Source organism: Anser brachyrhynchus, assembly GCF_964034855.1.
Source record: "Anser brachyrhynchus genome assembly, chromosome: 4".
NCBI lineage: Eukaryota > Metazoa > Chordata > Aves > Anseriformes > Anatidae > Anser > Anser brachyrhynchus.
In genome coordinates, this window is record NC_137698.1 from 12,011,816 (window position 1) to 12,038,803 (window position 26,988).

The 26,988-nt window shown below is 45.5% G+C and overlaps 1 protein-coding gene and 1 long non-coding RNA gene across 2 annotated transcripts in view; both read right to left on the reverse strand.

Annotated features, from left to right (window-relative positions):
- Window positions 1–5,073, reverse strand: part of LOC308193805 — a 25,847-nt gene extending 20,774 nt beyond the window's left edge. Inside the window, exon 1 of the long non-coding RNA XR_013949951.1 lies at window positions 3,442–5,073. This is a non-coding gene — a long non-coding RNA (uncharacterized lncRNA). The remainder of the gene's footprint in view (window positions 1–3,441) is intronic.
- A 3,887-nt stretch (window positions 5,074–8,960) lies between these two features.
- On the reverse strand, window positions 8,961–19,178 carry ERI1 (exoribonuclease 1). Its single transcript, XM_080588845.1, has 7 exons — window positions 18,996–19,178; window positions 18,514–18,689; window positions 16,546–16,756; window positions 15,365–15,448; window positions 14,490–14,599; window positions 12,656–12,770; window positions 8,961–11,503 (listed from the first exon to the last, which is right to left on the reverse strand). Exons 1-7 carry the CDS (start codon window positions 19,074–19,076, stop codon window positions 11,261–11,263), a joined length of 1,020 nt encoding a protein of 339 aa, XP_080444971.1. The 5' UTR covers window positions 19,077–19,178; the 3' UTR covers window positions 8,961–11,260.
- Between the last annotated feature and the right edge of the window lie 7,810 nt (window positions 19,179–26,988).

Sequence of the window (26,988 nt, forward strand, 5' to 3'; positions counted from 1 at the left end):
GCTGGGGGTGTTTGGTCTGGAGAAGAGGAGGCTCAGGGGAGACCTCATTGCTCCCTGCAACTGCCTGAAGGGAGGTTGTGATGAGGACAGGGTCAGCCTCTTCTCTCAGATAACTAATGATAAGACTTGAGGAAATGGCCACAAGTTGGGCCTGGGGAGATTTAGATTAGATATCAGGAAAATCTTTTTCTCTCAAAGAGTGGTCAGGCGCTGGAACAGCCTGCCCAGGGAGGTGGTGGTGTCACCGTCCCTCGCGGTGTTCAAGAAGCACCTGGATGAGGTGCTACGAGATGTGATTTAGTAGCTTAGTGGGTAGTATTGGTGATAGGAGGGCGGTTGGAGTAGGTGATCTTGTAGGTCCTTTCCAACCCCGTGTTTCTATGATTCTATGATTCTACTGTGGTTGAGATGAACTGGAATGAAACCTACAGCTCTGTGGAGAGAGGGTGTCCTACAGCCATCAGAAAAGACAGAGGGGGAGACGTTACCCACAGAAACATCTACAGAATTCAGAGTCCAAGAACCGGCTGCCAGCCAAGCTCTCCAGGGACCCTGAATGAAAACTACTACCAATGGTAAGATGCTGATGGGGAAAAAAAAGCGTGCTGTCATGCTGAACTTTGGGAAAGTGTCTCAGGTGGCAGCCTGAAGCCAGCACCCCATCCCAGCTCTATTTTCAGTCTCCTCTAGAATAATATTGGCTACTTTACAAGTTTGGTATTGACACAAAATTTGTTCCCGATATGCCAGGTAAATGGGGATCAGTTTGCCACGATGCTGTCACACAAGGTCAGAGTCACCTGTGAAATAGCGCAGGCCCCAGGCCAAACACAGAGACAAGGCAACAATAGCATTAGCTGCCTAACCCAGAAAGCCTTTGACTGCAGCATTATTACCTAAATTTAAGGGTAGCAGGACTGGTTGAATTATTCATTGCAAGCAAACGCTCTGGCAAACCTTAGCCTTAGTTGTGCTAGCTGTTAACAGACTGTGGGCAAACTGCCTTTTTGTTTACTGATCTGTTTGTTATGCAGAAACATACGAGCTGCTCATGCAAAACGCTTTTCATGCATAGCACAGTTCAGCCTAGGAGCTGTCTGCCAGTCCTCTACTTCCGCAGCTCCCTGCTCATGAGCTGTGCTGTGTCACAAAGACAACGTGTCCCTGCTGCCTGTAGTACCAGGACATCCCACCTGTGAGTAGAGAGTGGTGCAGCCCAGGGAGGAGGAGGATTCTGCCTGTGAATTGTGTGGGTAGATTTCACTGTCCTTTTTTTTGCAGATGCTTATGCATTTATTTCCTTGTACCCATTTTCCATGCTTGTTTGCCTCCAGAAGGTTATCCTGTTTCTCCAGTGCTTTATTTTTTATTTTTTATTTTTTTTGGCCTGTCTGGGGCAGCAGACTGTCTCCTGAGTTCACTGTTAGATGAAATGCACTGTCCTACTCACAGCCACTGCTCTGTTCCTTTCTGCCTTCAACAATCTCACAGCCATTTCCAACTCTCCTGGCTAAAAATCAAAACAAAGCACACCCAAAGCTTGTGGAGGAGGCTGGTGCTGTGCTATCAGTGCTTCAGGTACATCCCTTTGGAGCCTTGTGCTGCTATTTTCACAGGCAGAGCTCTGTTATCAGGGACAGCAGTTAGCACAGAAAAACTACTTGCTGGCAAGGGAAAGTAAGTCTCTTTTTTTTTTTGGTATTTTTCTTTTTGTAACAGAGGGACAGTTCTCTTACCAACCCCTTTCACCTACACTCAGCTATAGCAGTGTCTTGCAACGTTGGGTTCGGTATCCAGCACGCTAGCACCTACACTTGTGCATACACAGCTGGACAGAAAGCAGCTCTGTCCTGCTCTTGCAGGAAGTGCTTTTTCATATTCTACCAGAGGAAAGCAGACAACAGTCTCAGGCTTTGTACCTTGTACAGAAAACCACAGAAATTTAGCAGGTTTAGCAGGTAAAAGTTGTCCTGAGGGACAACAGCACCTAACCCTGAAAGCACCAAGATGCAGAATCTGAAATTAAACATTTTGCTCTAAAAAGCTGAAGAGCTGTAACTCCTTCATTCCAGCTTCAATACTTGCACCACACCACTACAAAACAAAACCAAACCAAAAACAAACAAACAAAAAAATCACTCTTTCCTCACTTCATCAAGTGCTTCAGAGATTTTTTCCCAGCTCTGAAACTGTTCAAGACTAAACATCAAAGGCTAACCACCCTAATGTGCAATTGAGTTCTTGGCAAGTAATTTATTTGCCACAAATATCAGCTCCTTCGCCACTCCTGTGCAAACAGGAAGCATAACAGGAGGTGATCCCAACCTTAACAATGATACAGCAGCTGTCACCATTCATTTTCACTTAAGTGAATAAAAAAGAAAGGGAAAAAAAAACCCACAACACAAATACGAGGTCTAGCTGTCTTCCTCCTATGCTTTTTGGGAAGGCTAAGCAGCTCTGAGCGAGCAAAGCAAACTAATGTCATCATTGCTCAAAGCCTTTGGTGTTTGTGAGGTGGTGCCTTGGCCTCACAATTCCAATCCTCCTCCTGGCTACTTAAAATACCCATCTCTCCAGCAAAGGGTGTTTGGAAGCTAGTATGCTGCGCTGGTGAGCAGCACAGCTTCTCCCTTGCAGCAAAGGCCAACAGGATAATTCATCCTCAGGAGGTACTTGTCTCTTCCTGTTCAGCTGACTGGGCTGTGGGTTTTCTCTCGCGGCATCGTTCTAGTGCCCACACACATCTGAGCAATAGCGCTACTGGAGATATCTCGAGCCTCCAATCTGGCCTCCGGGCGTTGCTTCAGGACACAGAAGGACTCCTGCAGGTCCCATACGGTATGTGCAGGCTTTGTGCAGGTAGCTCACATACTGTAAGGACCAGACAGCTATGTTTAGATACCTAAATCTTTCCCATAGCAGGCCCTACAGATCTCATACCTAAGGAGCATAAGATAGGGTGAATTGTATGTTGTTTGTGCTAACTTCTTCTGAGTAAGAAGAAATAAAGTGGAACTGGAGATAGGACTGGGGTGAAAACTAGATATCTACGGAAAACCCAGCAAGCAGGGAACATTTCTAATCAAAATGAATCCTTCTTTTTCTTTGACAAAACAACCTCCTACTTGATCCTCATTTGCCAACTAAGCTCTGCCCAAAAATACACAGTTCATCTTGCTTCCTTGAGAGATTCTGTAGAGTATGTCTAGAAGGAATCATGGACTCCTTTTCTGTTTCAACACCTGTCATTTGAGGTTGCAGCCTGCAGAGCGGATCACCAAACCTGTTTTGAACCAGGACACTGGAGACCTCTGCAATCCTTTGAGCATGATGTTGTATTCGTAGAGCCTGGAAGGATGTCTCTTGCTGGATACTTTTCAGGCCATCTGTACATGACACTTGCCCACCAGACCTCCCTGCAATACTCACAAACCTTACCTGAGATCTAGTTTCTTCTGGATGTTCCTCAAGGAACTCTTCATTGGTAGCTGACTGCTTAAAGTTATTTGACTTCCCGTAAGAGAATGACTTTCTCTGAACAAAATTTAAGTTAGACTTCTGCAAAGTCAGCTGTACGTTATGGAAAATACTCTTCTTGCTCTGCCTCTGTAAATAATCAGAAAGAGGCTTCTCTAATTCGCAGCACCGTCTGCCATAGGTGGTCTGGATCACCATCGCCATTCTCCATCTTCGGAATGCAGAGTTCCTTTGAATGGCATTTTCTTTAACAGCACAGAGGTTATACCAATTCATCAAAAGTGGTATCTCACAGTCCCAACAACTGGAGTTTGTCACTAGGCAGGAAGCTTCCTGGCACTGAAGTGAGTCAGATCTGTTTTAAATGCATGTGAAAAAGAAAACCAGAAACGATGCTCCAGCAAGTGAGGAAATTCTCCCATCTGAGCAGGCAGGTACCTCTGTATCATCACCCTCAGCAAAGACATAAGCAGTGAACTGAAAAGTGGAAGGGACATCCTGTTGTGAGCAAGAAAGGTAGGAGGGAAATAGGGAACAGCTGCAGCCCTTGAGAACCAGTGGTCAAAAAGATCATACACTGCACATGCGTAATGTATCCCAGATTCCACATATCATCCTCATGGACAGGAGATGCACAGAAAAAAACAACACGTACTGGATCAGTTGCAAAAGGAGAAGCATCACTCAGTATTTATCTGAGACAGCTCACACTTCTTTAGTCTGTACAGTTTGTAGTGCTGTTTCCCTTTCCAATCTCCTCCCATCTCAGCCTTCTCTCACCCCCTCATTACCTCCAAGTCTTGACCTTTTCTGCTTGCTGCCACATCCTTGCATAAATATTTTCTATGGAAATATTTCACATGCAGACAGAATCAACCAAGCGCAGAGTTGTTCATTTACTCTCAGCCAAATTGCTCCATTAAACAATTAAAAAAAAATTCCCCTGTCAGTGTCAATCAGTATCCACCAAACTGGACAGGACTCTTGGTTAAAGGACAGGAAGAAGGCATTTCTGTTTGCTGCCTGAAAGGGAGCTAAATCTTAAGCTGTGACAACGATTCCATTTGCATCTTAAAAGAGCATCTTCTGAGGATCACTCATTTTGGAAGCCTTGATCCAACCAACACTTGCAAGAACACCATCTCCCAGCCTAAACTATCTCAACCTGTGCCACCTTGTTCTGTGCTAATAACAGCACCATCGCTGGGATTGCTTGACAAAAGCAGCTGGTGAGGCTGATATGGGTTCTCCAGAGTTCTGCTGTGCTCTCTCTGAAACGCTGAAGTTACTTTGCTTTGTACACGACTACCACACCAACATCTTGCTCCTTACTCAGTTTGTCATTTATCACACGCTGCTGTACTCAGCAGCACAAAAGCACACATACTCAGTACCTCAGTTTCTTCTACAGCATTTCCAGTTTCCAAATCCTCCTGAAATTATATGTGCACATCACTTCTTTTCCCAATCCTTCAAATAGCCAGCTTTCAAAATGTTTTTAAAAAGTTACAGATGATATTTTTCCCTCTTTCAAGGCCAAAGCAAGAACAGAAGTTTTCCACGCCTGAAGGCTAATGACAATCTGTCAGAAAAAAAAAGGCACGTGAATAGGCTTACTCACTGAATCTTGTAAAGCATTCCTGTACTAGCCCCCACACAGCAGATCTGAAGAGTTTGAGGAGGGTCTGAAGGAGAAACGTGGCAGTGTGGCCTTGGCAGATTAGCCCGGGAAACAAAGCAAATGCACAGCTGAAAGAAAATGTTTCCAATGTTCTCAGACATGCCAGCAGGCACCAAATCGATTCTCTAGGACAGAGCATAAGGTTGCTCGATTTCTTTTACAGCCACGCTCCACCCAGTATTCTCATCTCAAATTCCCCTTATCTGCAGGGCTGCCTGTTTACTGAAGGCTGGCAAGTGTGGTGGGTGACCCGCTCTGGGGTTTTATTCCCAGCAGAACACAGGCTGACTTTCCAGACTAATGCATATCAAGAAACTGTGTTAGTAGGAAAGAACAGCCCTCTATCAATATTTTCTGAAGAGTAAAGCTGGTCCAACAGCTCTATCTGCGGCCAGAAATGCGTGGAAAATTGCCTTTAAACTAAGTTATAGTTAAGCTATAACACCCTCTTGTACGAGGCATTAGGCATCTCAAAAAGCCTGTTCTCAAAGTTCTCCCCTCTTTTTAGGTCTCTGTCATCTTCTTCCATGTCTGCATAAACGTAAATTAATACAAAATGTCCAGTAGTGTTTAAGTAAAGAAAAGGTGGCTTCCTCAGTCTCAGAATGCTGGCTGCTGTGCCGGACCATAAATTCCATATAAAGTGTTTTTATCCCGATCAAAGCACGCACAGTTCAACTACTTGTCAATTTAAACTATGAAATAGTGTGAAATAAAAAAAAAAGGGACATTCCACAGCAGGGAGACTTCGAAACACACTGTTTGCAGCCATCAGTAAAAATAAGCAATGCCCAAGCACCATGTTTGCTAGACGTTTAGCTGCCTGTAAAGGTGTGTCACGCTTCTTGGCCAGGCTGCTGTCCAGAACCAGCACCCCGTCCCAAAGCTGAATGTAAGCACTGATGAGGCAATCCCGGCTTATTGGGACATCTCTGGCTCACAGAGGTCCATTTGGCTGTGTGCGCTCTTTAAAAATCCACATAGTTGTAACAGGAAACGTAAAGGAGGTCAGAATCATCTGCAAGTGTTTTACCAGTGCAAGGTTATTACTACCAAAATTTTTTCAAATGGAAAAAATAAAAGTAATTAAAAAAATAGCAAGCACTTAGACAGGATAGTAGGCAAAAATCACTATTCATCTGTGCAACAACATTTATTCTGACAATGGGATTCCTAGGTACAGTCTGAACAAGTGCTTCTGTCTGCCAGGGTGTGCTGTGACAGGGATATTTCGTTGCTGTTCAGCGACCCACGCTAAGACTTGCACAGGACAGCACAGCACAGATGGGTGCAAGGGAAAGACAGGACTGTGCAGAAGATGAAAGCCCAGTTTATGTGAACACAGGGGAGAACAGTTATCCACTCGCAGGAGTTAAGATAGCAGGAGCAGGGCAGTACTGCCCACAGGGCGCCCCCGAACTATCTGCCTGCAGATTTGCTGCCCGGGCCGTGCAATCACATCTGAAACCAGAACACCCCCACAAGTCACCTCTGCCATAAAGAGGCTTCCAAGGCTCTTGTTACTCATTTGGAAAAGCCTTTCCTAAGTGCAATGCCATCACGCTCCTTTAATTTAAGGAGCACTTTCACAAAGCTACTTCAGGCTTTTCTCCCCAAGCACAAAACCCTCGTTTAAAGAACTCCGGGGCAAAAGCAGTCAGTCAGCGTCAGAGGCTGTGGACACAGACCGAACGAGGAGGAGCCCAACAGAGAAGTAACTTCTCATCCTCCAAAGTCCTGGCTGTGTGTGCAGATCATTAACCCACGAAGCAGGAAGGTCTTCTAAGACGAAGCGCTAGCTGGCTCCCCGTTACGACTCCTCAGCTAGGCCGCAGCCAAGTCCAAGGCAGAGCAGAAGCAGGCGCTTACTGCAGCAGGATGGTGCTCTACACATCTAGCCCGTTCCCAAAGGCTCCAGCTACCATCTGTGTGTCCTGACACCTGCCCCCCACAGGTAAGACCTCCAATTTCTTTTTAATGAGACTATTTTTCCTGTGAAACCTTTAAGCTGTGGTGAAAAAACACTGCCTCCGCACACACGCTGAACAGGCCAAGACTGCAAGGAAGTACCAGGAGTTCTTCGAGAGCACGAGAGCATCAGATCGAGGTAAGCTGAAGCTTTTACCTATTTCCGCTGCTGGGAGCAGCCCTCCTCCTCACTGCTATGTTAATCTCTGACAAAATCCGGAAACAGCAATGGCTACCTTATTGTTAGACAAGCACAGACAGGAGCACTTCCTATGGACAACTGACTTGCTGTGACTTGTCCCTGCAGCCATACCTTACCGGCAGGTTCATCGGAGATTACAAACTATTGTGACCTCTTCTTCTGCATGCAGCTAGTAATATTTACTCAGACGGTGGCGATGAGACAGAGGTTATTACTCTTTAATCTTTCTGAGAAACCTTTTTTCCCCTCTAACACAACCCCAAGATTCTGTGAATCCCTCTCACATTCATACGTGCTTATTAAGAAATCTACTTAAAAGCACGTTCTTGTTGAAATGTCTGTAACAAGTTTGCCAGTCTGCAGTAGTAGTGGAGTTGCTCAAGAACAGCTCCTGAAATGTGAAATTTAAACAACAACCAAGCAACCAAACAACCAAACAACCAAAAAAGCCTCCTAATACCATCAGCAGGATAACGTCTGCATGTTTTGTTTTGTTTTTCCTGCATAAAAAGGAAATTGTTTCTTACAGTTGTCAATTAATTTTTCCAGCATGACTCATTGAGAGCAGCCCTGCAGAGAAGGACTTGGGACTTCTGGTGGATGAAAAGCTCAACACGAGCCAGCAGTGCGCGCTTGCAGCCCAGAAGGCCAGCTGCATCCTGGGCTGCATCAGCAGAGAAGAGGCCAGCAGGTGGAGGGAGGGGATTGTCCTCTACTCTGCCCTTGCGAGGCCCCACCTCGAGTACTGCGTCCACGTCTGGGGCCACCAGCACAAGGAGGGTGTGGAGCTGTTAAGAGTGGGTCCAGAGGAGGGCCACAAGAATAGTCAGAGGGCTGGAGCACCTCTCCTATGAAGAAAGGCTGAGAGAGCTGGGGATGTTCAGCCTGGAGAAGAGAAGGCTCCGGGGAGACCTTATAGCAGCCTTTCAATACTTAAAGGGGTCTTACAAAAAGGATAGTGAGGGACTCTTTACTCAGGTAGATAATGACAGGATATGAGAGAATGGTCTTAAACTAAAAGAGGATAGATTTAGACTAGACATTAGGAGGAAATTCTTCACTCAGGGGGTGGTGAGGCACCGGCACAGGCTGCCCAGAGAAGCTGTGGATGCCCCATCCCTGAAGGTGCTCAAGGCCAGGCTGGATGGGCCCTGGGCAACCTGGCCTTAGTGGGTGGCATCCCTGGCCACAGCAGTGGGGTTGAAGATAGATGATCTTTGGGGTCCCGTCCAACCCAAGCCATTCTGATTCTGTAACTTCCCCAATAGATACGAATATTCACAAGAGCAGAGAGACGCCCAGCAAGGTTCTCCTCTGCACGCATAAGTGAAACCTGAAAAAATGTTTGTCTGCAACACAAACATCACTACTAAAATCACCCTACCACTTTTTATGATTTACTTATTTATTATTATTATAATTATTTACTCAAATGTCTCCTTTGCCTTTAGTATAAGAGCATCCAGGAAAACATATCGTCTGAAGTGTTGTGAACTAGGTGCATTCATGAAATTTGAGCCACCTAACCACGGTAATGTTGCTAGTACACCAGAAAAGACTGATCATGGGCCATGCTGAGACCTCCAAGATGGTCAAAGTCATGTTTTATGGAATGAATTCAGTACCTTATGTTTTAAAATATACCAACTTATTTTAATACAACTGTTTACATTTCAAATAAACAAACAAACATTGATAAACTTCATTTTAAAAATCACAGAATCAAACATTCTGCAATTCTATGAAATTTTTTAATTAGTTTACAGTCAGACATTAATATAGTTTCGGTTTAAAAAATGTCTGGAATTATTCTACTAATTTCTGCAACTCTGTTAAAAAAAACTACTCCGGCAATAAATAGAAAGCAATCTAATATTTAACCCTTATTTCAAAATATCATTCTGAAGTTATTTAACAAAAATAAACAATTCTGGACTTAATGTAAAATTACAATAGCTTTTCACTTAGGAAAGCTGTAGTATAATCCGTAACAAATAATTCTTTCATTGGACTGTGAGCGTGGTTACAGACCTGTAAATAAGACTAGTGATAAAGTCTGTGACACTGCCAGTCTCCTGAAGGGAGATTTGCTGAGCTAGACTCATTTTTATCATAAAGAACCTTTACCACGGAAATTCAGAGACAAAAGAAATTACTATGTTTTTTCACAATTCCAGAAGAGAATATTATCTCTACAGTGAACAAATACATAATCAACAGTTTGTAGCGAATACAGGACTAGAATTAAGTGGTCAAGAGTAAGTGTATCAGAGATTTTATCTTTCTGAAAATACATCAAGTATTCCTACAGAAAGAGGAAAATGTGAAGTTCAACAAAAGGCTACAGGTAAAACAAATATTCACTTAGAAAAAAAAATGAACGTCATTCTAAAGTAGCTGTCCCCAGGTGCCCACAACAGTGCCTGTAGCTATGAGTGGAAAGAAAACTGCTTTCTTCCTACAAATCATTGGAGAATTGACCGGTATTTGTCTCTCTTACATGAATTTATAAGAACATTTTCAGGTTACCACTGAAACAGTTGACAGAAGAACAAGGGGAACCAAGAGGAGGTTGACTAGACAAGCAGTAAATGTCCTAAACAAACAAGGCTTTATTATGAATTATTAGTTCTGCTTCCTTAACATAAGCAGCAGAAAAAAATAAAAAAGAATTATAATACAGGGATACCAAACAACCTTTTTTTTTTTGACCAAGAGCAATAAAAATTCTGCTTTTCAGAACAAGCCATTCTAATGCAAAGCTGATCACATTAAAGTTGTACTTTGTCATAGCCCACTGAGATAAAGTAAATGAACGGTTTGGCCACATTTGAGTATCATGTTATCTGGGGCCTAGGAGGAAAGCAGAGGAAGTTGTTAATAATTAGATGTGACCTTCACTAATAAAACTATATATACACCTTCCAACGTTAGATTTCAGATAAAGGCATAGTTCTATGGTAGCAGAGGTAGGAGAAGGTACCAAAAATAGCTGAGCAAGTCTCTAACTATGAATGAGAAGCTTCTTGCTTTGCTTTAAACAACAACCATGTAACAGAATTTTGAACTTGGTTTGAACTTACTTTTATTTCACTTCATTTTTAAGTCAAAATAGATGACAAATGTTTAAATAGGCTGTCCTTCATTTGATTTAGCTTGAGTGTAGCAGGCACAGGAAATATGATCCTCAAAGTGAAGTCCCAAAGCAACTCCTCTTTTTAAATACGGGTTAAAAAAATTAATGCCATACTGCATGAACGAATTTTTTATTCAACACACAGCTCCTATAATTGATGTGGTCAAAGACAAGCATATCCTTAAATTTAAAAAAAAAAAAAGAAAAAAAAGAAAGAAACCCACACTACTTCTCTACTGCTTTAGAATTGATGAACATGCTCCCATTTCTCAAAAAATGCTTTGTGAAAAGCAATTATCAGCAGGAATCCTAATGAGATTGCCTTATCAGCAGAGGCCAGCCCAGCCAATCTTTATTTCAGCTCTTCTAGCAACATCTTGTTTGGATGCAATGAATAATGATATACTAGATATCATTATAGTATGGAATAATGAATAAATACTACCCACAAGCTGGTGTGGAACAGTAGTACACACGCCTAATCGATCTTTGCATGTGTTTAAATTCCATGTCCTTAAAAGCTTACCACTTTGCCTGGATTTTGCATATCAGCCTTATTACTAGAAAAGGTGCAAAAACAAATAACAACAACAAAAAAAATCATCAGTATAAAAAAAAGTTGTAACACAGGCTTCAAAAAGCTTCCATACTCCTTTTTTGAACAAAGACCATTAATTAAAGTGCCTTCAGGTTCTGAATTGCAGACAGATTTGCAGAGGTTACTGTTTGATAAGCTGTTAACAACCTGTAGTGGGTGTCTGAGAGCAGTTCCTAATGCAGAACCCGTGAACTGTTAGTTTCTGTAACGGGGCATCTGTGGAGCAGGGGCTCCCTCTAAGGGGGCTGAAGAGGAGACTGTCATGAGCTGTCCTGCGTGCATTTTCTCATTCACTCGCAGTTCACAGCCATCCTGCAGCATCCTTATAGCTATCCTTGCAATGTTTTTAGAGTCGTCAAGTCCACTGTGAGGCCTCCCGTCATAGGTCATCCCCAGCTTTTCGAGCATGATTGTCAGCTTGGTCTGGTTCCTAGGAACCTGATGGAGAAAGCAAACCACATTTAAGAATTAGGTTCTGTACCAAGTCTTTTTAATCTAACACGCTGCAAAATAAACAGATGCAGATGTTAAGTACCACACATTACTTTCATGTTGCCTGTTGTTGGATCACTAACGATTTCACTTCAAAGCACCTTGCTGAGACAGACACTCGTTTTTATAGTGGAGATGTAGTCAACAGGAGCTTGTCTAGACTCAGAACCATTTCAAGAGCTTCTTGCCATGACAAGCACCAGCTCAAGATGTGCCAACACTGGCAACGGTGGAAGTCGTGGTCCAGCAAGGTTTAACGAGACTTATAAAGAAGGAATTACCAAAGTGGTGTAGCAGAGGGAATCAGACTCGTTTTCTTTTGCATTCTAAGGGATTAAGAAGCATCAGGATCCTGATTCTTACTGACCCCAAATTTCTGAACAGATTGGCAACACCAATACTTGCCCGTGTCTACACAGATGAACTACATCTCTTATTAAATGCCAACCTCCTTTTTCCTGAGGTTATATTAAACATAACAAATCCCTTCAAGAGAAGATTGCCAGCCAGGTCCAAATCATATTCAGAGAAATGGTTTAGCTATGCTGACTGACTAGTAATTCACCAGAATCTCCAATAACCCACTTCATGGCAATCTGACAGTGACGGAAAGCAGCAATAAGATCCAGCACTGAACCAGTGTCACTTTTCTCTTGACAATTTGATGCAACTGTAGATAGGTCCTAATCTCTTCCTGTCCCCATTACTCTGTGAAAAGAGGAGATATCCGACCGTAGTGACGCAACTTTGTTTTGTATTACATGAAAACAGGAAACGATAATTGCAAAATCAATACAGGCTCTTTTCAGCTACTTTAAGATCCAAGAGCACCAGTATGACATTTTAGATAATCCTTCATGCAACAATGAACACATCTCCTGCTTCTTAAAAGCAAGACTAAAATTAAAATGCAGTAGATGATACCATTTTCAATTAGTAAAATGAGACGTGGGCATGAATGACATTAGAAAATTAGGCTCTAGGCAACTAGATTAAGTTACACTATTTTTATACCACACACGTAACAATCACAGGTACAACAGGACATTCAAGATAAACAAAAATTTCCTGCAAGAGAAAGCAATTATCCATACAAACCTTATAGAAGTTCCCATATGATTTGCGAATATTGATCCACTTTTTGGCAAACGAAGGGTATTTAATACGGCTAACACGGCACTGGATATTCAAAAATTTACTCATATCCCAAGATCTTAAAATATCAAAAGAAAAAAAGAGAAAGACATTAATAATGAATAATTCATATACTCTCTATCCCACCTATTGCACATCTGAAACACAAAATGATGTCTTTTCTTTCGTGTCAGTAGAAGGAAAACTGCTTAGATTAGGAAAAGCTGTCTGCAGTCATGGAAAGGAATCTTTTAGCATGAAATTCTTAATGATAGGGAAAACAAATAGCAAAAGGAGCAACATTTTCACTAAATGGTTTCAGGATGGTTGAAACAAAAAATAGCATGCCAACTTCCTCAGCTACCACATTAACTCCAAGATAGCCAATATATCAGAGGCTTATACAGTCCTTGCAGAAGGAAATTACAACTTAAATTTCCCCGATTGCTCAGGTATGCATACATTTATCTCCATAACTGATGATATTGAAACAAGACCGTAATTCGTTTTAGAAGAACCAGACCTTTCTGGAAAGAAGATGAAGTTGTAACCCTACACACTTCTAGCTTTCCTTCCTGAAAGAAAGCACCCCAACAAGTTTGTAAGCTTCAAGTTAGAGTAAAGCCATTTTTCCCCTCTCCTGAAGCCATCTGCACAATCTCACTGCACGTATTTTCTCAAGGGGACTCCCCTTGAGAATTCCAGACACGTTCTAAACCCATTAATATAACTAGTCTTATACCAGTTTTGCCTTAATGTTGTCTTTTTAAAAATTTACTATTGCTTCCAAAGAAGCCAAAAGGGCCTGTGATTGATGGCCATTGTCCAAATCTTGAGGAATTCTGAAAAAAGAAGAGGGGCTGTGGCCAAAATAATTTTTTCACTTGGTAAATTGGACTTATTATAGGTTTTGTCGTGTATTCATTCATCTCTTATGAAGACTTTTTCAAACCACTCATGTCATAGGCTAGAATATTTATCTGTGTTTTACTTGAGGAAAGTGTTATGGAGTCACAGTAAGATTCCCCATGCTCTTTTTTCATAAGCTCCGGTTTTCTTTCAGGGTTTCTCTCTCTTCAGTTCAACACAGTCATTACAGCAGTGTCTTGTTCATCCAGCCTAGCAGAAGACTTACTCCAGGCAAAGAACAGACATCTCAATGTGAAAACGTATCATTCACCGCAACAAGGCATATACACTTTGAAGCATAACCAACATCAAGCAAAGACCAAGGTGGAAAAGTAGCAGTTCAAGGACTAGCCAACTCCTCACGCACATGGGCTGTCAGAGACACAGTCCTCTAGGTCAACACACAAAGCTTTCCAACTAGTCATTTCTCCCTGACTGATAAGCAGCATAATCCATTACTGCTCTCTGATGAAATATGCAGAATGTATTAACAGTAATACTAATACACACAGGATACAAATCAACCACCACAGCAACCTCAGCCTCTGGAGAGCATGGAAGCTGGTTAGAACCGAAATTGCAAAATGTCACTTCCAGGTATTACGTGCAATATGAAAACTAGGTGGAAACAGAGAATTGCAACAACAAGAAAGGATAAAAAGTCTACTCAATGTCATTTAGTTGCGTACAGAAACCTGGAAAAGAAACAGTGCCATCTAATGGACTTAAGCTTCATTTCAAACTGCTCAGTTTAGCTTTCCTGACTTACTTGAAAGCTAAAATTGTAATATAAAAATGGCAAAATGGCAGCGTCACAATCCACTTTTAACAATAGTGTATACATAATTTTGCAGCTTTAGAGTGTGCTGAAGGTTACATAAGGACATACCCATCTGTCAACATGCAATAGCTGTACTTTGTTCCCAGTTCTCGCTGCCTCATCCACTCTATGACGTTCTGTAGAACTTGAGGAAATGTATCAGCTTTATCAATGACATCCTAATAGAACAAAGAAAGCAAAAGCAAGGAACACTTAAAAAAAAAAAACAACAACAACAACAAAACCCCACAAAAAACAACCAACAAACCCTCACAACATGAAGTGTGAGAATTATACTGGTATATAGGCTGTATACCAGGATTATACTAAATCACTCACTAGAGTTGGCTTCACAATAATCTTAGAAACAGACTACACATTAAAATAAGTGGGTAAGGGGACAGATTCTTCTGAACTGGAAAAACAAAAGCACCACAAAAGCACCACTAAAGAGCCAGACCTCAAATGGCATCTATAAAAGTAAATAGATGTCCTGATTTCAGCTAGGATAGAGTTAGTTTTCCTCCTAGCAGCTGGTATGGTGCTGTGTTTTGGATTTAGGATGAGAGTAATGCTGATAACACACTGATGTTTTAGTTGTTGCAGAGCAGTGCTTACACTAAGCCAAGGACTTTTCAGCTTCTCACACTGCCCTGTGAGTGAGGAAGCTGGGGGTGCAACGGAAGCTGGAAGGGGACAGACCCAGGACGGCTGACCCCAACTGGCCAAAATGTATTACAAAATGAATGCTTTTCCCTACAGCTCCTAAAATGCATGAGTGACCAGCTAAGTGAAATCAATTCCAGGGTAACAGTTGGGAGAGGGCAAAAGAAACAAGGATTACGTAAATAATCTTCCAGAAAGATACAACACAAGTCTGAAAATATCAACACACCTCTTTTTTTTTCATTTTTCCCCCAAAGAAAAGAAAAAGTAGAAATTACCTGGGTGATTCCTGTCAGACCAATACAGAAATTTGAAAGTTTGGGATTGACCTCTGGCTTCACATACTGCTGAAACGTATCCTCCTGTTACAAGAGAGTCAAACGGTGAGCAGCAGCCCGCTAGGTAGCCCGCAATGCAACTTCTTTGGCTTGCCCAGAGCTCAAAAGGCAATAGCAGCTACTTGCCCTGCTGGAGGCAAAAAGGACTGCACACCTCCCCAGCTAAAGCGAGCATCCTGACTGGCATCATGAGATTCCCAGGGGGATGGACGGATGGCTTGTCAACTGGGACAGCCAGTAGGCACCACTGAGCAGGGATGTGGATGCAGGAAGGGAGAAGGACAGACTTCAATAAAGAGGAGGATGTGATAAAAGGAGAGCATGAATTAAAAAAGAAAAAAAAAAAGCTGCTTCCCACTACTCTACAGGTAGCAAAACATTCTTGGTAATCTGCACAATCATCTTTCCGCAGTTAGAGGCATGCATGCAGCTATAATCTCATGTTGCATCGCAATAATTACTGGAAACCCTCCTCCTCTTAAAACTTCCTGGTAAATGTACCATTTATCAGAGGAATCTGCAGTTTCTCCATTTCACAGAGTCATAGTTACAGTTAGATAGCAGGTTAGGTTTTTCCTAAAAGAAAGATGTACAGGAATAGAGCACTTATGAGGCTGCAAAATTTCTACAGAGTATTTTTAAATCTGGGTTAGGCAGCTGCCAATCTATAAAGTAGGCTGCAGGAACAGTCTAACTTGCTGAGAAGCTGAGCTCACTGAACCCTCCTTTCTAGAATTCTGCATTAGTCTCCTCATTGCCCCAGAGGAGACCACAGACCGTCCTAATTCTTGTTTATGATGAATCTCCAAAGTCTTGAAAATAGCTTTGTGGATCTTAAAGAACGTAGAGGAGGAGAGGGAAAAAAAAAAGACACAAAACCAAAAAAAGACTGAGAAACTGAAAGTTCCCTCCTATCAGTAGAGGGAACAGTAGAGGATTGATCTTTTCCAGCTTCTTTTAGAAAAGTTAGTTTTGCTTGTAAGAGGCTCAGAGGATAGGTCTTTAAGAAAAAAAGTGTTATTTTTAATGAAGCTCAAAATCTACCTAAAAACTACTCTAGACTTTCTGAAGCAAAGTTACATTAAAGAACAGCATACTGACACAGTAATTAGATCACTTACTATTTCCAGGGTATGTGTGTTCAGTAAGACAACAGGAAACTCAATTATTTCATGTACGAATTCAGGTGGGTTTCCTTCTTCACAGGTTGCTTCAAAGTCAACAACGCAGATATAGTCATAGTAGCTGTCTGAATTAAGAGCTTCCTTCTGCATCAGCTTCTGTTTCTTGTAATAATTCTTCAGTCTCTTCTTCAGCACATCTTTTACTCCTCTAAATAGAGGACGAGAGTAACTAAGATTAATTATACTTTTGTTTAATCATTTATTTCACTGTTGTAGCACTGAAGCTATATTCAACATTCAAAAGCTTACTGTCTATAACCTGATTTTAAGCACCAACGCCTATGAAGTCTGAATTCGACTTTACTCTTGGAAGAAGTTATTTTTGAAGTTTTACATTGCAAGTGAAATGACAGCAGCAGCGTTGTAGCAAGCGATATTGTTAGAAAAGCAGTCCACTGATCCGCAATGAAAAACTGGAATCAGACTATTAAACTTGAGTTTGAGAACATCAGCCTCTCCTGCAAGCACCAAACTCTCTTTTCCGTTTTGGTTTGTTCTTCTAGTTTAATTCAATAACAGTACGAAAGCTGACGGAAGTCAGAATTACTTTTTTTTTCCCATCTAACTTATAATAAAATAAGTTGAAAGAGGTGATGATCTACCAGCAAAATAACCTCAGAGGAAAGGATGATGCGCGGCCATCTGCTCAGCTCTCTCTGTTAGGGGTGATGCTCCATTTGTTTACATGCAAGACGTATTCTGATCAACTTAGTTGAATTAATTGACTAAGAAACCACTAAGTCTAACTTAATAAAACAAAACAAAACACATATTTAAATCTTTCCGCATTTACAACTGAATAAAAAACATAAATAGAAAATTAATAACCTAGGAGGAAACCACAAACACGTCATTTGCTATTTGATTTCTGCTTGGTAATTTTAGAACAGAATAAATGCTGAATAGCCGTACAAATCCAGTCTGCTTCACTATAAATTTTATCACATAACGGTAAATAATTTCCTCCTGAGAAGCCAAATTCATTTAATTAAAGGAGGAATTAGAAAAAGTCATTCAGCTAGCACATTAGAAGACAGACAGGGTGGAGGTGGCAGGCTGCACTTCCCGTGCACAGCTCCTCCCCTGCCTTTTTGCTTTCCAAATGAATCTCTGCTCCTTCTGTCTTTTTTGTCTGGGCATTATTTCTCCTAGTTTTCATCTTCTCTGGAAAGCTCGACTTTTCCCTCCAGCCTTATTCCATTGCATCCTTTGTACTCCTCCTGCCTTTAGAGCATCCTAGCTCCAACTTCTGACTTTGCTGACTCCCAAATACCACCGCTACTCCCTTATTACTGTTGCCAACAGAAACACACTTTGTTTTTCCCAGCTGACTTCCGTATTTCCTATGCAGCAGGAACCACTCTCTATAAGCCTAGCCCCTTCCTCTTCCTCCTCCCTGAGCACAAGCTCAGCTTATCGTACATTCACCTACTCCCAGTATTCTCTCACACCCTGTCAGATTAGCAAGCAGCCCACCTAAGCCTAACTGTTCTCTGCATTGATGACATTCCCAGACCTACCACGACAGAGGTTTTAGCCAATATCACTATCACAGCCATACTGGTAAATAAGATTGTTTTTGAAGAGGGCTTCTCCCTGCTCCAGGTTTGCAGTGCCGTCCGAGAACCCATGCCGTTCTCCAGACCTGCCTTTCCCCCTTGTACAAACACGTGGCGAGGTGTGACTTAGTTACACATTTCTTCATGTCTGCATGACCAGTTGAGGCACATTTGAGACCACGTTAACAGTATCACATCCGCTAACCCTACAAGGAAAGCTCCATCGAGACCGCACATAGAACACCTAGGGGTTGATGGCATGTCTCCTTTTCACTTTGTGGCGCGTGTTTAAACTTAAAATAATCATGCTCAAGGGTAAATCAGAAGGGCTGAGACTTGGCCTGACCTGGTTTCAAGTTTGAACTCTGCAAGTTTATTTCTAAGCTCGTCTCGGGTCATTCTGTTGATGTAGCCATTGGTCATGGCGATTTCCTTGTACACGGGGTCGCTGAAGTCACTCTGACTGGAAGCTGGGCTTTTCCCCTTCGTTCCTTGATCGCCCACCCCGCTGTGCTGCTTGCCCTGGGAGGAAAAAAAGATCTGAAAGTCAAAACGGATGGTGGATTTTATGCATAGCTTTGGTATGTAAACACATTAAAACACCGCACCGTTCCACTCGTGACCAAACCGAGTGCTTAACTAGCTTATAGAGAGGTAAAAAAAAAAAAATATTAACATCGAGGCCTGCCGCCCGGGCGCCCGAATCACCACAACGGCAGCGCGGCGGGGCGGGCTCCGCGCATGCGCCATGTTGGGTGGCGGCAGCGGCCGCACCGCCCGCCCCGACCGGCCCCGGCCCCGGCCCCGTCCCCCCGGCCCGGGGCTCACCGGCGGGCGGGCGGCGGGCGGCGGCTGCGGGCGGGCGGGCTGCGGGCGGTTCTCCTTCTGCTCCTCCTGCTGCTCCTCCATGGCGGCGGCGGCGGCGGCGGCGGGGCCCGGGGAGGCGGGCGGAGCGGCGGGGCCGCCCCCGGGGCGGGGAGAGCGGGTGAGGCGCGGCCCCGCTCCCGTCTGCCAGCCCCTGAGGGGAGCGGGGGCGGCCTCAAATCCTGTCAGGCTGTGGGGTGCCGCCGGCCCTTCGCCTTGGTGCTCCGAACGGTAGCAACGCGGTAACAACGCGACCTGCTGGCCTCACAAACGTGGCATGCCCTAAACCCAAGAGATAAAAAGCTTCCCCAGAAGTTTCTTCACAGGATTACCGGATGGTTGAGGTTGGAAGGGACCTCGGGGTGTCACCTAGCCCAACTTCCCTGCTCAAGCAGGCTCACCTCTATCAGGTTGCCCAGGACCACATCCCAGGTGGCTTTTGAAGATCTCCAAGGAGGATCTTGAAGATCTCCACAGCTTCTCTGGGCAAGGTGTTGCAGTGCACCGTCACCCACACGTCACAGAAATCCTTCCCGATGTTCAGACAGAACCTCCTGTGCTCCAGTTCGTGCCCACCGGCTCTTGTCCCAGCACCGAGCACCACCTAAAAGAGCCTGGCTCTGTCCTCTTTGCGCCCTCCCTTTAGGTATTGATGGTGACAAGATCCCCCCAGAGCCTCCTTTTCTCCAGGCTGAACAGCCCCGGCTCCCTCAGCCTTTCCCCACAGAAGATGTGCTCCAGTCCCTTCATCATCTTTGTGGCCCTACACCAGACTCTTTCCAGCAACCCCGTATCTGTCCTGTACTGCGGGGCCCAAACTGGACTAGGCACCCCAGATGCAGCCTCACCAATGCTCAGCAGAGTGGATACATCACCTCTCTTGACCTGCTGGCAACAGATTGCCTAATGCAGCCCAGCTTTACCATTAGCCACTTTAGTGGCACGTTGCTGACTCAATGCCTTGTTGGAGTGGGCAATAGTACACAGATATTAAACCAAACAAGGGACTCCATGCTCATAGATTCATTGAAACAGGTCAGGTTGTCAGCTCAACTCCAAATCTCTTGATGATTTCACGAGTTATTTGCTAGCAATGCTTCTAAAAGCTCTGGCTCAATTCAGGAACAGGGATGTGGTGAAGAAACCCAGCAGCCCTGATGCAATGCCTTAACCTGCAGCCTGGTGCATGGACAGGAGAAACTCACGAGGAGATCCAACCAGAGCAGAAGCTAGGCATCAGTCTGATGGGGACTGATGTTGGCCAGACCCTGTGCATATGGCCACCCTGTAAGAGCCAACGATCCTGACGGGTACAAAAGGCTTGTCCAAACACTAGTTCACTGTCAGCTATAAAGGGGAGTCCCAGAATCCTAGGGAGGGCATGTTGGCTGGCATCCCTCATCCACTCTGATCCTGGCCAGACCCTACGGGCACACAAATCTTGGTGATTACAAGAGCACGTGTGTGAGTGGAAACAACTGAAACCTGCAAAAGAATGTGAAAGAGAGTAAAATGCACTTGTCAACCTACGGCTGTAAGGAAAGCCACCCAGATAGAAAGCCCACCCAAACGGTTTTGCTGCATTAGCCACCAGCAGAAGTAACAGCATCGTTTCCCGGTAGCATCAGCCAGGCCCCACCTCCAGGCAGGCCTGGGCACATTTACTGAGAAAGCCAAAAAACGTTTTTGAGCATTTGCAGTCAAACCTACTGCCAGAAGCCTGCAGGAGAGCGTAACAAAGGCTCCTGGGGGCTTGGCAGTGACACATATGCTCCAAAGTCCTTTTGAGATCCCTACTTTTTTTTTCTTTTGTTTTTTAAAGACACTGCTTGTCTTGACCAACCAATATGTGCTTTCTGTACAACAAGGAAGAGCAGATATCCCTATTGCTCTGGTGTTTGCAACCAGCAAAGCAGGTTTGAAAGCCAGTGTTGGTGGCAGGGTGCGGGGACAATGGGATTCCACCTGGCCCCATGCCCTGGCTGCACAGGGAGCATCTCACATCAATGCAGAGCTGCTCCCAGCACCACTCGCATACCCAGCGGGGATTACTGGGCACCTAGGGGTGCGGGCCCAGGGCCCCACCACAGGGATCATGCAGATTCCTGTTGGCACTGCTGGCTTACCCAGTCATGCATTGTCTGGGGCATGGCTGCAGGAGAGGCACGGGAAACATGAGCTCCTTCTGCAACGCAGCACCTCCATGCCTGATGCTGCACACATACATGCTTGCTCTCCTCTAGATATCCCAAATCAAGCTGCCTGGCCCACCAGGCATTAGGGCTCCTAATGCTTCTCATGGCTTATTCCAGCCAAGAAGCCACCTCACCTTCTATAGCCCCCAAACCTCCCTGCAGTCAGCCAGTGCTGTCAGCTCTGCCACAGAAGGGAAAGATGCTTATAGTTCTTTATTCACCACAGGGACCACAGACAATTCTGGACAGGAGTTTACAACAAATGGTTTTATGCTTCCCTCTCATTGGGCTGCAACCTTAAGACAATAATGAGAACAGGAGCTAGCTGACAGCTCCTTACTCCCTGTAAAGTGGAACTCCACTCTAGCACTGATGAGTAGCTCCCTTCCACATCAAAAAATAAAAGCAAAGCTACAATTAATCCCAGACCCTTCCAGAGGCAGGGCCCAACGAGGCACCGGAAGAGAAGAAAACAAATCAAACAGCTGACCTCTCCTTGAGATTTAGATCACTTTTATTTTCAGTCATTTTGGTGAGGATGTGTGGGCGTGTGGGCGTGGTGCATGTACATCTGGGCATGCATGTGTGTGTGTGCAGAGTCCTGCCCAGGTATGTAAATCATATGAATACCTGCAATTGTAGTTCATGAACTGAGCCATGAAGCATGTGATGAGTGCTACACTGAGGCCTGTTCGCTCGCCTCTTCTTGTGCTTATTGCAGTGCAGCATCTCCATCTCCCCCCCATTGCCCTTCCACGGATGGCAGCCCAAGATCCCAACCAAAGGCTGCTGGGGGAGGCGAGCTGAGCTCCAGGATTCCCTCACCTCACTTAGTCTGTCCAGAACATCATCAGTTCCCTTTAACAAAGCCAATTCTGTCCCTTTGCAGCGAGGGACCTCTACTACTCTGACAAACTTTAACCAGGTCAGAGGAACAAAGGGACGGGAACAGGACAGGGACCCCGTGTAGTGTCCAGTGCTACAGCACAGCTAAATGCTTCTCAGGATGCTGCAAGGGAGATGGCGTGTTTCCATAGCCCCCGGCCTCTTCCGTTTGATTTTAGAGACTGCAAGGTAGGTTAAATCCTGATTTGGTCTCTCTTTCTGTTTTGCTTTAAAGCTGAATCCCCAAAAGTCAGAGCAGAGACAGAATGCAGAAAGGAAATTAGTCAAACCCGTCCTAGCCTTGTGGCAGGTTGGAACCAATCTTACGTCTACGACCTTTTTGCCTTTAGCACAGTTAAAGCAGAGGTAAGCCGCCATCCAGGATCTTCTGCTGTTGTCAGAGGCCTCCAAGTACTCCCGCAAGCCCTAAGAAGAGCTAGGTATGCAGCATCACCCTTTGGGCTCTACCTCAACGTATTTGTGTGCTGCTTAGGGACATGCAATTTCTCCTGTGTTACACAGACCCAGCAGAAGGCACAGCTGCTGTTGTGGGAGTTTCACTTGGACGGATGCAGGTTTGAATCCCACATCTTGCTTCAAAAGTGTAACACGAGGCACTCCGGGACACGCTCCAGCTGCTGGAAGTCGTACAGCTCTGCTTCCAAACCTGTATGTACCAGTTTCAGTAGGAAATCAACTGGTCGGCAAGCAAGAGATCTGCAAACCAATGAGCAAAACCAGCAAGCAGTCCGCTCAAGTCAAGCGAGCATCTAGTACCAGGAGATTCCCCTCCTATTCCAAAGGGGTCAAAAGTCACTGTCAGCTCCACAGAGAGACAACTGATACCCCAAGTCCTTCCTACCCTCTTCATAACAAACTTTCAGGAAAGGCTGCAGGGTGCTCCACAACGGCCTTAGCCATTTCTAACAGTTCAGTAACTCTCCGAGCAGGGACAAGAACAGAGTAGGAATACGTGCTCTGAACTGCATGTCTCTGCTCTTAGGGCAGCACCTTTAAGCCCTCTTTCCTTGTGGTTTGACTCATGAAAAATGACAGATCCTTCAAGCATACAGGGCACTCATCCCTGGGGCTCAGGGATGTTACGTGGGGTCTAGGAGAGGGGAGCTCAGCAAAGGGACACTGCGTGCAAAGGATCCCAGGACGCATCCTTAAAAGAGAGCAAACAGCAAAACCCAAAGGGCTAGCAGCCACTTGGCACGGTTCTCCTGCACAGATCTCTTACCTGACAGTTGCAAATGGGAGACATTTTTGAGCTGCATAGAAAATTAAATGGCTTTTGCATATTTAAAAAAATACAAACGAAAACACGGTCACACCAGTTACTGAACAGTGGGCGGATGAGCGATCACGACTTCACATTAAATAGACCCTACTAGACTGATCTCTGTACTGCCGTACTCCCGGCGTCATGGCTTCAGCGCACAGCAGCCCGAGTGCCGGCAAAGGCCGGGTAGTGCCGTGCTCCTGCTGAGGTGGCACTGCCCCAGCAGGAGGGCCGCAGTCCCAAGGAGTAGGCGCTACGACAGCTGCTCTGTCCTCTTGCTCCTTCGACACTCGTGCACCCCGCACCAGACGGGCGCGCTGGGAAACGGGCCTCCGGCTGGAAAAGGATTCCGGGTGGTGATTTCTTTGCAACGTGGATTCCATGCAACAGCACAGCAACAAATTACTATTTTCTTCCTACGGAGGACAGAAAGAGAGGTGAGTAGCGGCAAAGAGCAGAAGACGACCTCCCAGCACGGGAAGCGACAGCACAGAATGCTCTAACCATACGGGGCTCTCCGTGTTTCACTGGCAGCAAAACAGGACCAGAGAGTTTCCTAGCATTATTCTGAGCACCGTTCGGAGAGATTTCACTCGTCTCCCGTGCCATCTGGCCACCACAGGCAGTTCCCAGTGGGTTCAGCTACGGCAATCAACCCATGCTTCTTGCTGACACAAAGGTTCGAATGCCCGTTGCCAGACGTGGCAGGTCAACACATCAAACCCGAGCCCAGGCTCTCTCCCTAGCTGGAACAATACCCAGAAAAGACACTAAGGTGACTGAGCTGCAAACTTTTATTTGGCAGCTTTCCACCCTGAAGTTAGGAACAATGGCTTTCTTTTTTTTTTTTTTTTTTTTAACCACCTGGCTCCTGCAGTCTCCCACTAGAACGGATTCTGCCCTGCATTTCCCCGTGTTAACTCCCTGCCCAAGGGGCTATTTGCAGCCTCGCACTCAATGCCAATATTTTAAGGACCAGAAGCCAGGGAAACGTCACCTGTGCAAGAGCAGCAGATCCCAAGGGGCTACCTGTCAGTGTCCCACACTACTGCCAGGGACCACCTGACGATCAGTATCAACCACCCCAGCTGTGGGAGAAAGGGCCTCTGGCCCCATACCTCCCGTCACAACCCCAAGGGTGAAGAGCTGCACACTAACACAAGCATTTGTAGTTCCCCGTCTCTCAGACCTCCTCCAGCGTTTTACAGAGGGATTCTATCTCTGGAAATGCCTGCAGGCAGCAGGACACACGCTGCGTCACTAGATCTCTGCACAAAGATGCCTGGGTGGCTTGGCGAGAAGGACCTAGATCTAGGTGTCTGCTGCTCTAGTGGCCACAATGCACGGGAAGCGCCACGACTGCAACTCCAGAGCATCCAGCCACTGCAGGGCATGAACTTGAACTGCTGGGGGCTAGCGATCAGCGAAAAATGGCAGGTGACAGGAGCACGCTGCCTGCTCTTCCATCCCTGCGTCACGCAGCACACCCTTACCACACCGTGGCGCGGCATTTGTGAACACAGACGGCAGGAAACATTTCCCAGGTTGCTTCTCCTCCTGCTCTCTGCAGGCCACTGCCCAAGCGTGCCGTGTGGGACACAGCCAAGTGTTTTGGACTGAAGCAATTTTAAAGGCTTCGCAAAACCAACCCCCTCCCCCACAAAGCCTTGGCCAACTGCCACGGAACTCACTTGTCCAGGAACAAATCCAGGGAATCCTGCTACAGCTCATTTCAAGAGACTTCCCTCCAGGCAGGTCTGAATTAAATGGTATCAAGAACATTTTTTTACATTCATCATGAGATCCAAATGGGTTTTCAACACACAATCAGTGGGTCCACAGAATCCTATCCCCAGCGCTTTCCCTTGGGCCGGTGGCCCTGCCATCTGCAGCAATCCTTTTGCTTCATGTCTCATTGCCGTCCCCAACTTCCAGGTGATTGTGTCCGCTCCAGCCACGAGGTCCCCAGCAGGGAGCTACCCCAGCCCCGCAGCATCTCGGAGTCCAAAGTCCCATTGTTCCCCATCGGCATGCAACTCCACAACCGGAGAGATGGGAACAGTGTAGAGCATCAGCCACGTTCTTCCCAGCGGAAAACCTTTGGCACCAGTACTGATGATTTATCTAGAGAAGTAAAGGACAGAGAAACAGTAATGAGGCAAGCGCGGCAGGGTTCATAATGCTTGTGACGAATAACTCGAGACACACAATTTTTTTTTAGGCTTCTAAATACGGAGGGTGGGATCTTTAAAAGTAAGACGGGCCTTTTTGAGAACACGAGTTTCCTTGCCAGCAAACTGCGAAACTGGGACACAGCCGTTAGACACTGGGGAGGTCGGGATGGAGGACAGGAGGACAAGCCACAGACATGACGCTGACACGAGACTGAAACACTGCAACCTGGGGTCAGAAACATGCTGTGTCAAGCACACACACAGGGGGACCAGAAGCATAAGCGATTGTGGCCTGTGGCTTGGAAGCTGCCAGTCAAGGCAGTGACCTTCTCTCCTGACCCAAGTGGGCACTTCAGGGTCGCTGTAAGGCAGAATTCAACAATCACTCCTCACCCAAGCTGCTCTCAAGCACGATGAGCTCATTTTGGGGTGGGAGGGTACTGAGCAGAGAGAACAGCATCCAAAGCTACTTTCAGATACTAAAGTGAAAGTAACAGGCATCCACGTGCAGCACAGCAGCAGCAAGGTTTTCAGCTTCTTTCTTTAAGCTACCTGCCAAATTCCCTTGCGCCACTCCAAGGAGAGCAGGACTTCGCTGCATGTCTGTTTTGCAAGAAAACCTATGCATCAACAAGCCAGAGTACTGCCCAGCTTATGAGTGTTGCTCCACATTTGTTCCCACCACAACACAGGCCTGTTTTCCGCTCTGTGAGGCGAAGGACATACCGGCTTTTTGGTACACAGGAGGACGGGGCCTCTGTCCAGAGGGACATCACAACGTTGTGAGGCTGAGCCAAGAGCAGTGCTTGTTCAGCAAGGACAAATGCATAGCCCTACATCTAGGACAGGACAACCCCACAGACCACCACGGGCTTAGGGCCGACTGGCTAGAGACCTAGTGGAGAACGTGTTGAAGCTAGCAGTGCATCTTTGCGGTGGCGAAGGCCAAACCGAATTAAAGACAACTCAGACTGGACGTAAGTAAAAAAGCTCTGCCCAAGGAGAACAGCTTAACTTCAGAGCCCAGAGAGGTGGTGGCACTTCCGTCCTTGGCAGTCATCAACCCTCACCTATACAAGGTCCCAAGCAACTTGACCCAGCTGTGGGGGTGGCCCTGCGTGGAGCGGGGACTGGATAGAGACCTCCAAATATTCCTTCCTACTTGTCCATGGCTGTTATTACCTCCTTATCTGTCCTGCCCACCGTGCATGTCTCGCATCTGCCACGGCACAGCTCAGGGAACACCTCAGCCCACTTTACTCTGACTGTGACCCTTTAAGCAAGCTGTCTACATCCACAAATAATTAAAACTGTCCCTGGGCTGTGGAGCTGTTACCCTCCAAACAAACCCTTAGTGAGGACATGTTTTAGGCTTTCCGGTGTGTACTGACAGGGGAACGGGGGTCTGCTTTCAAGGC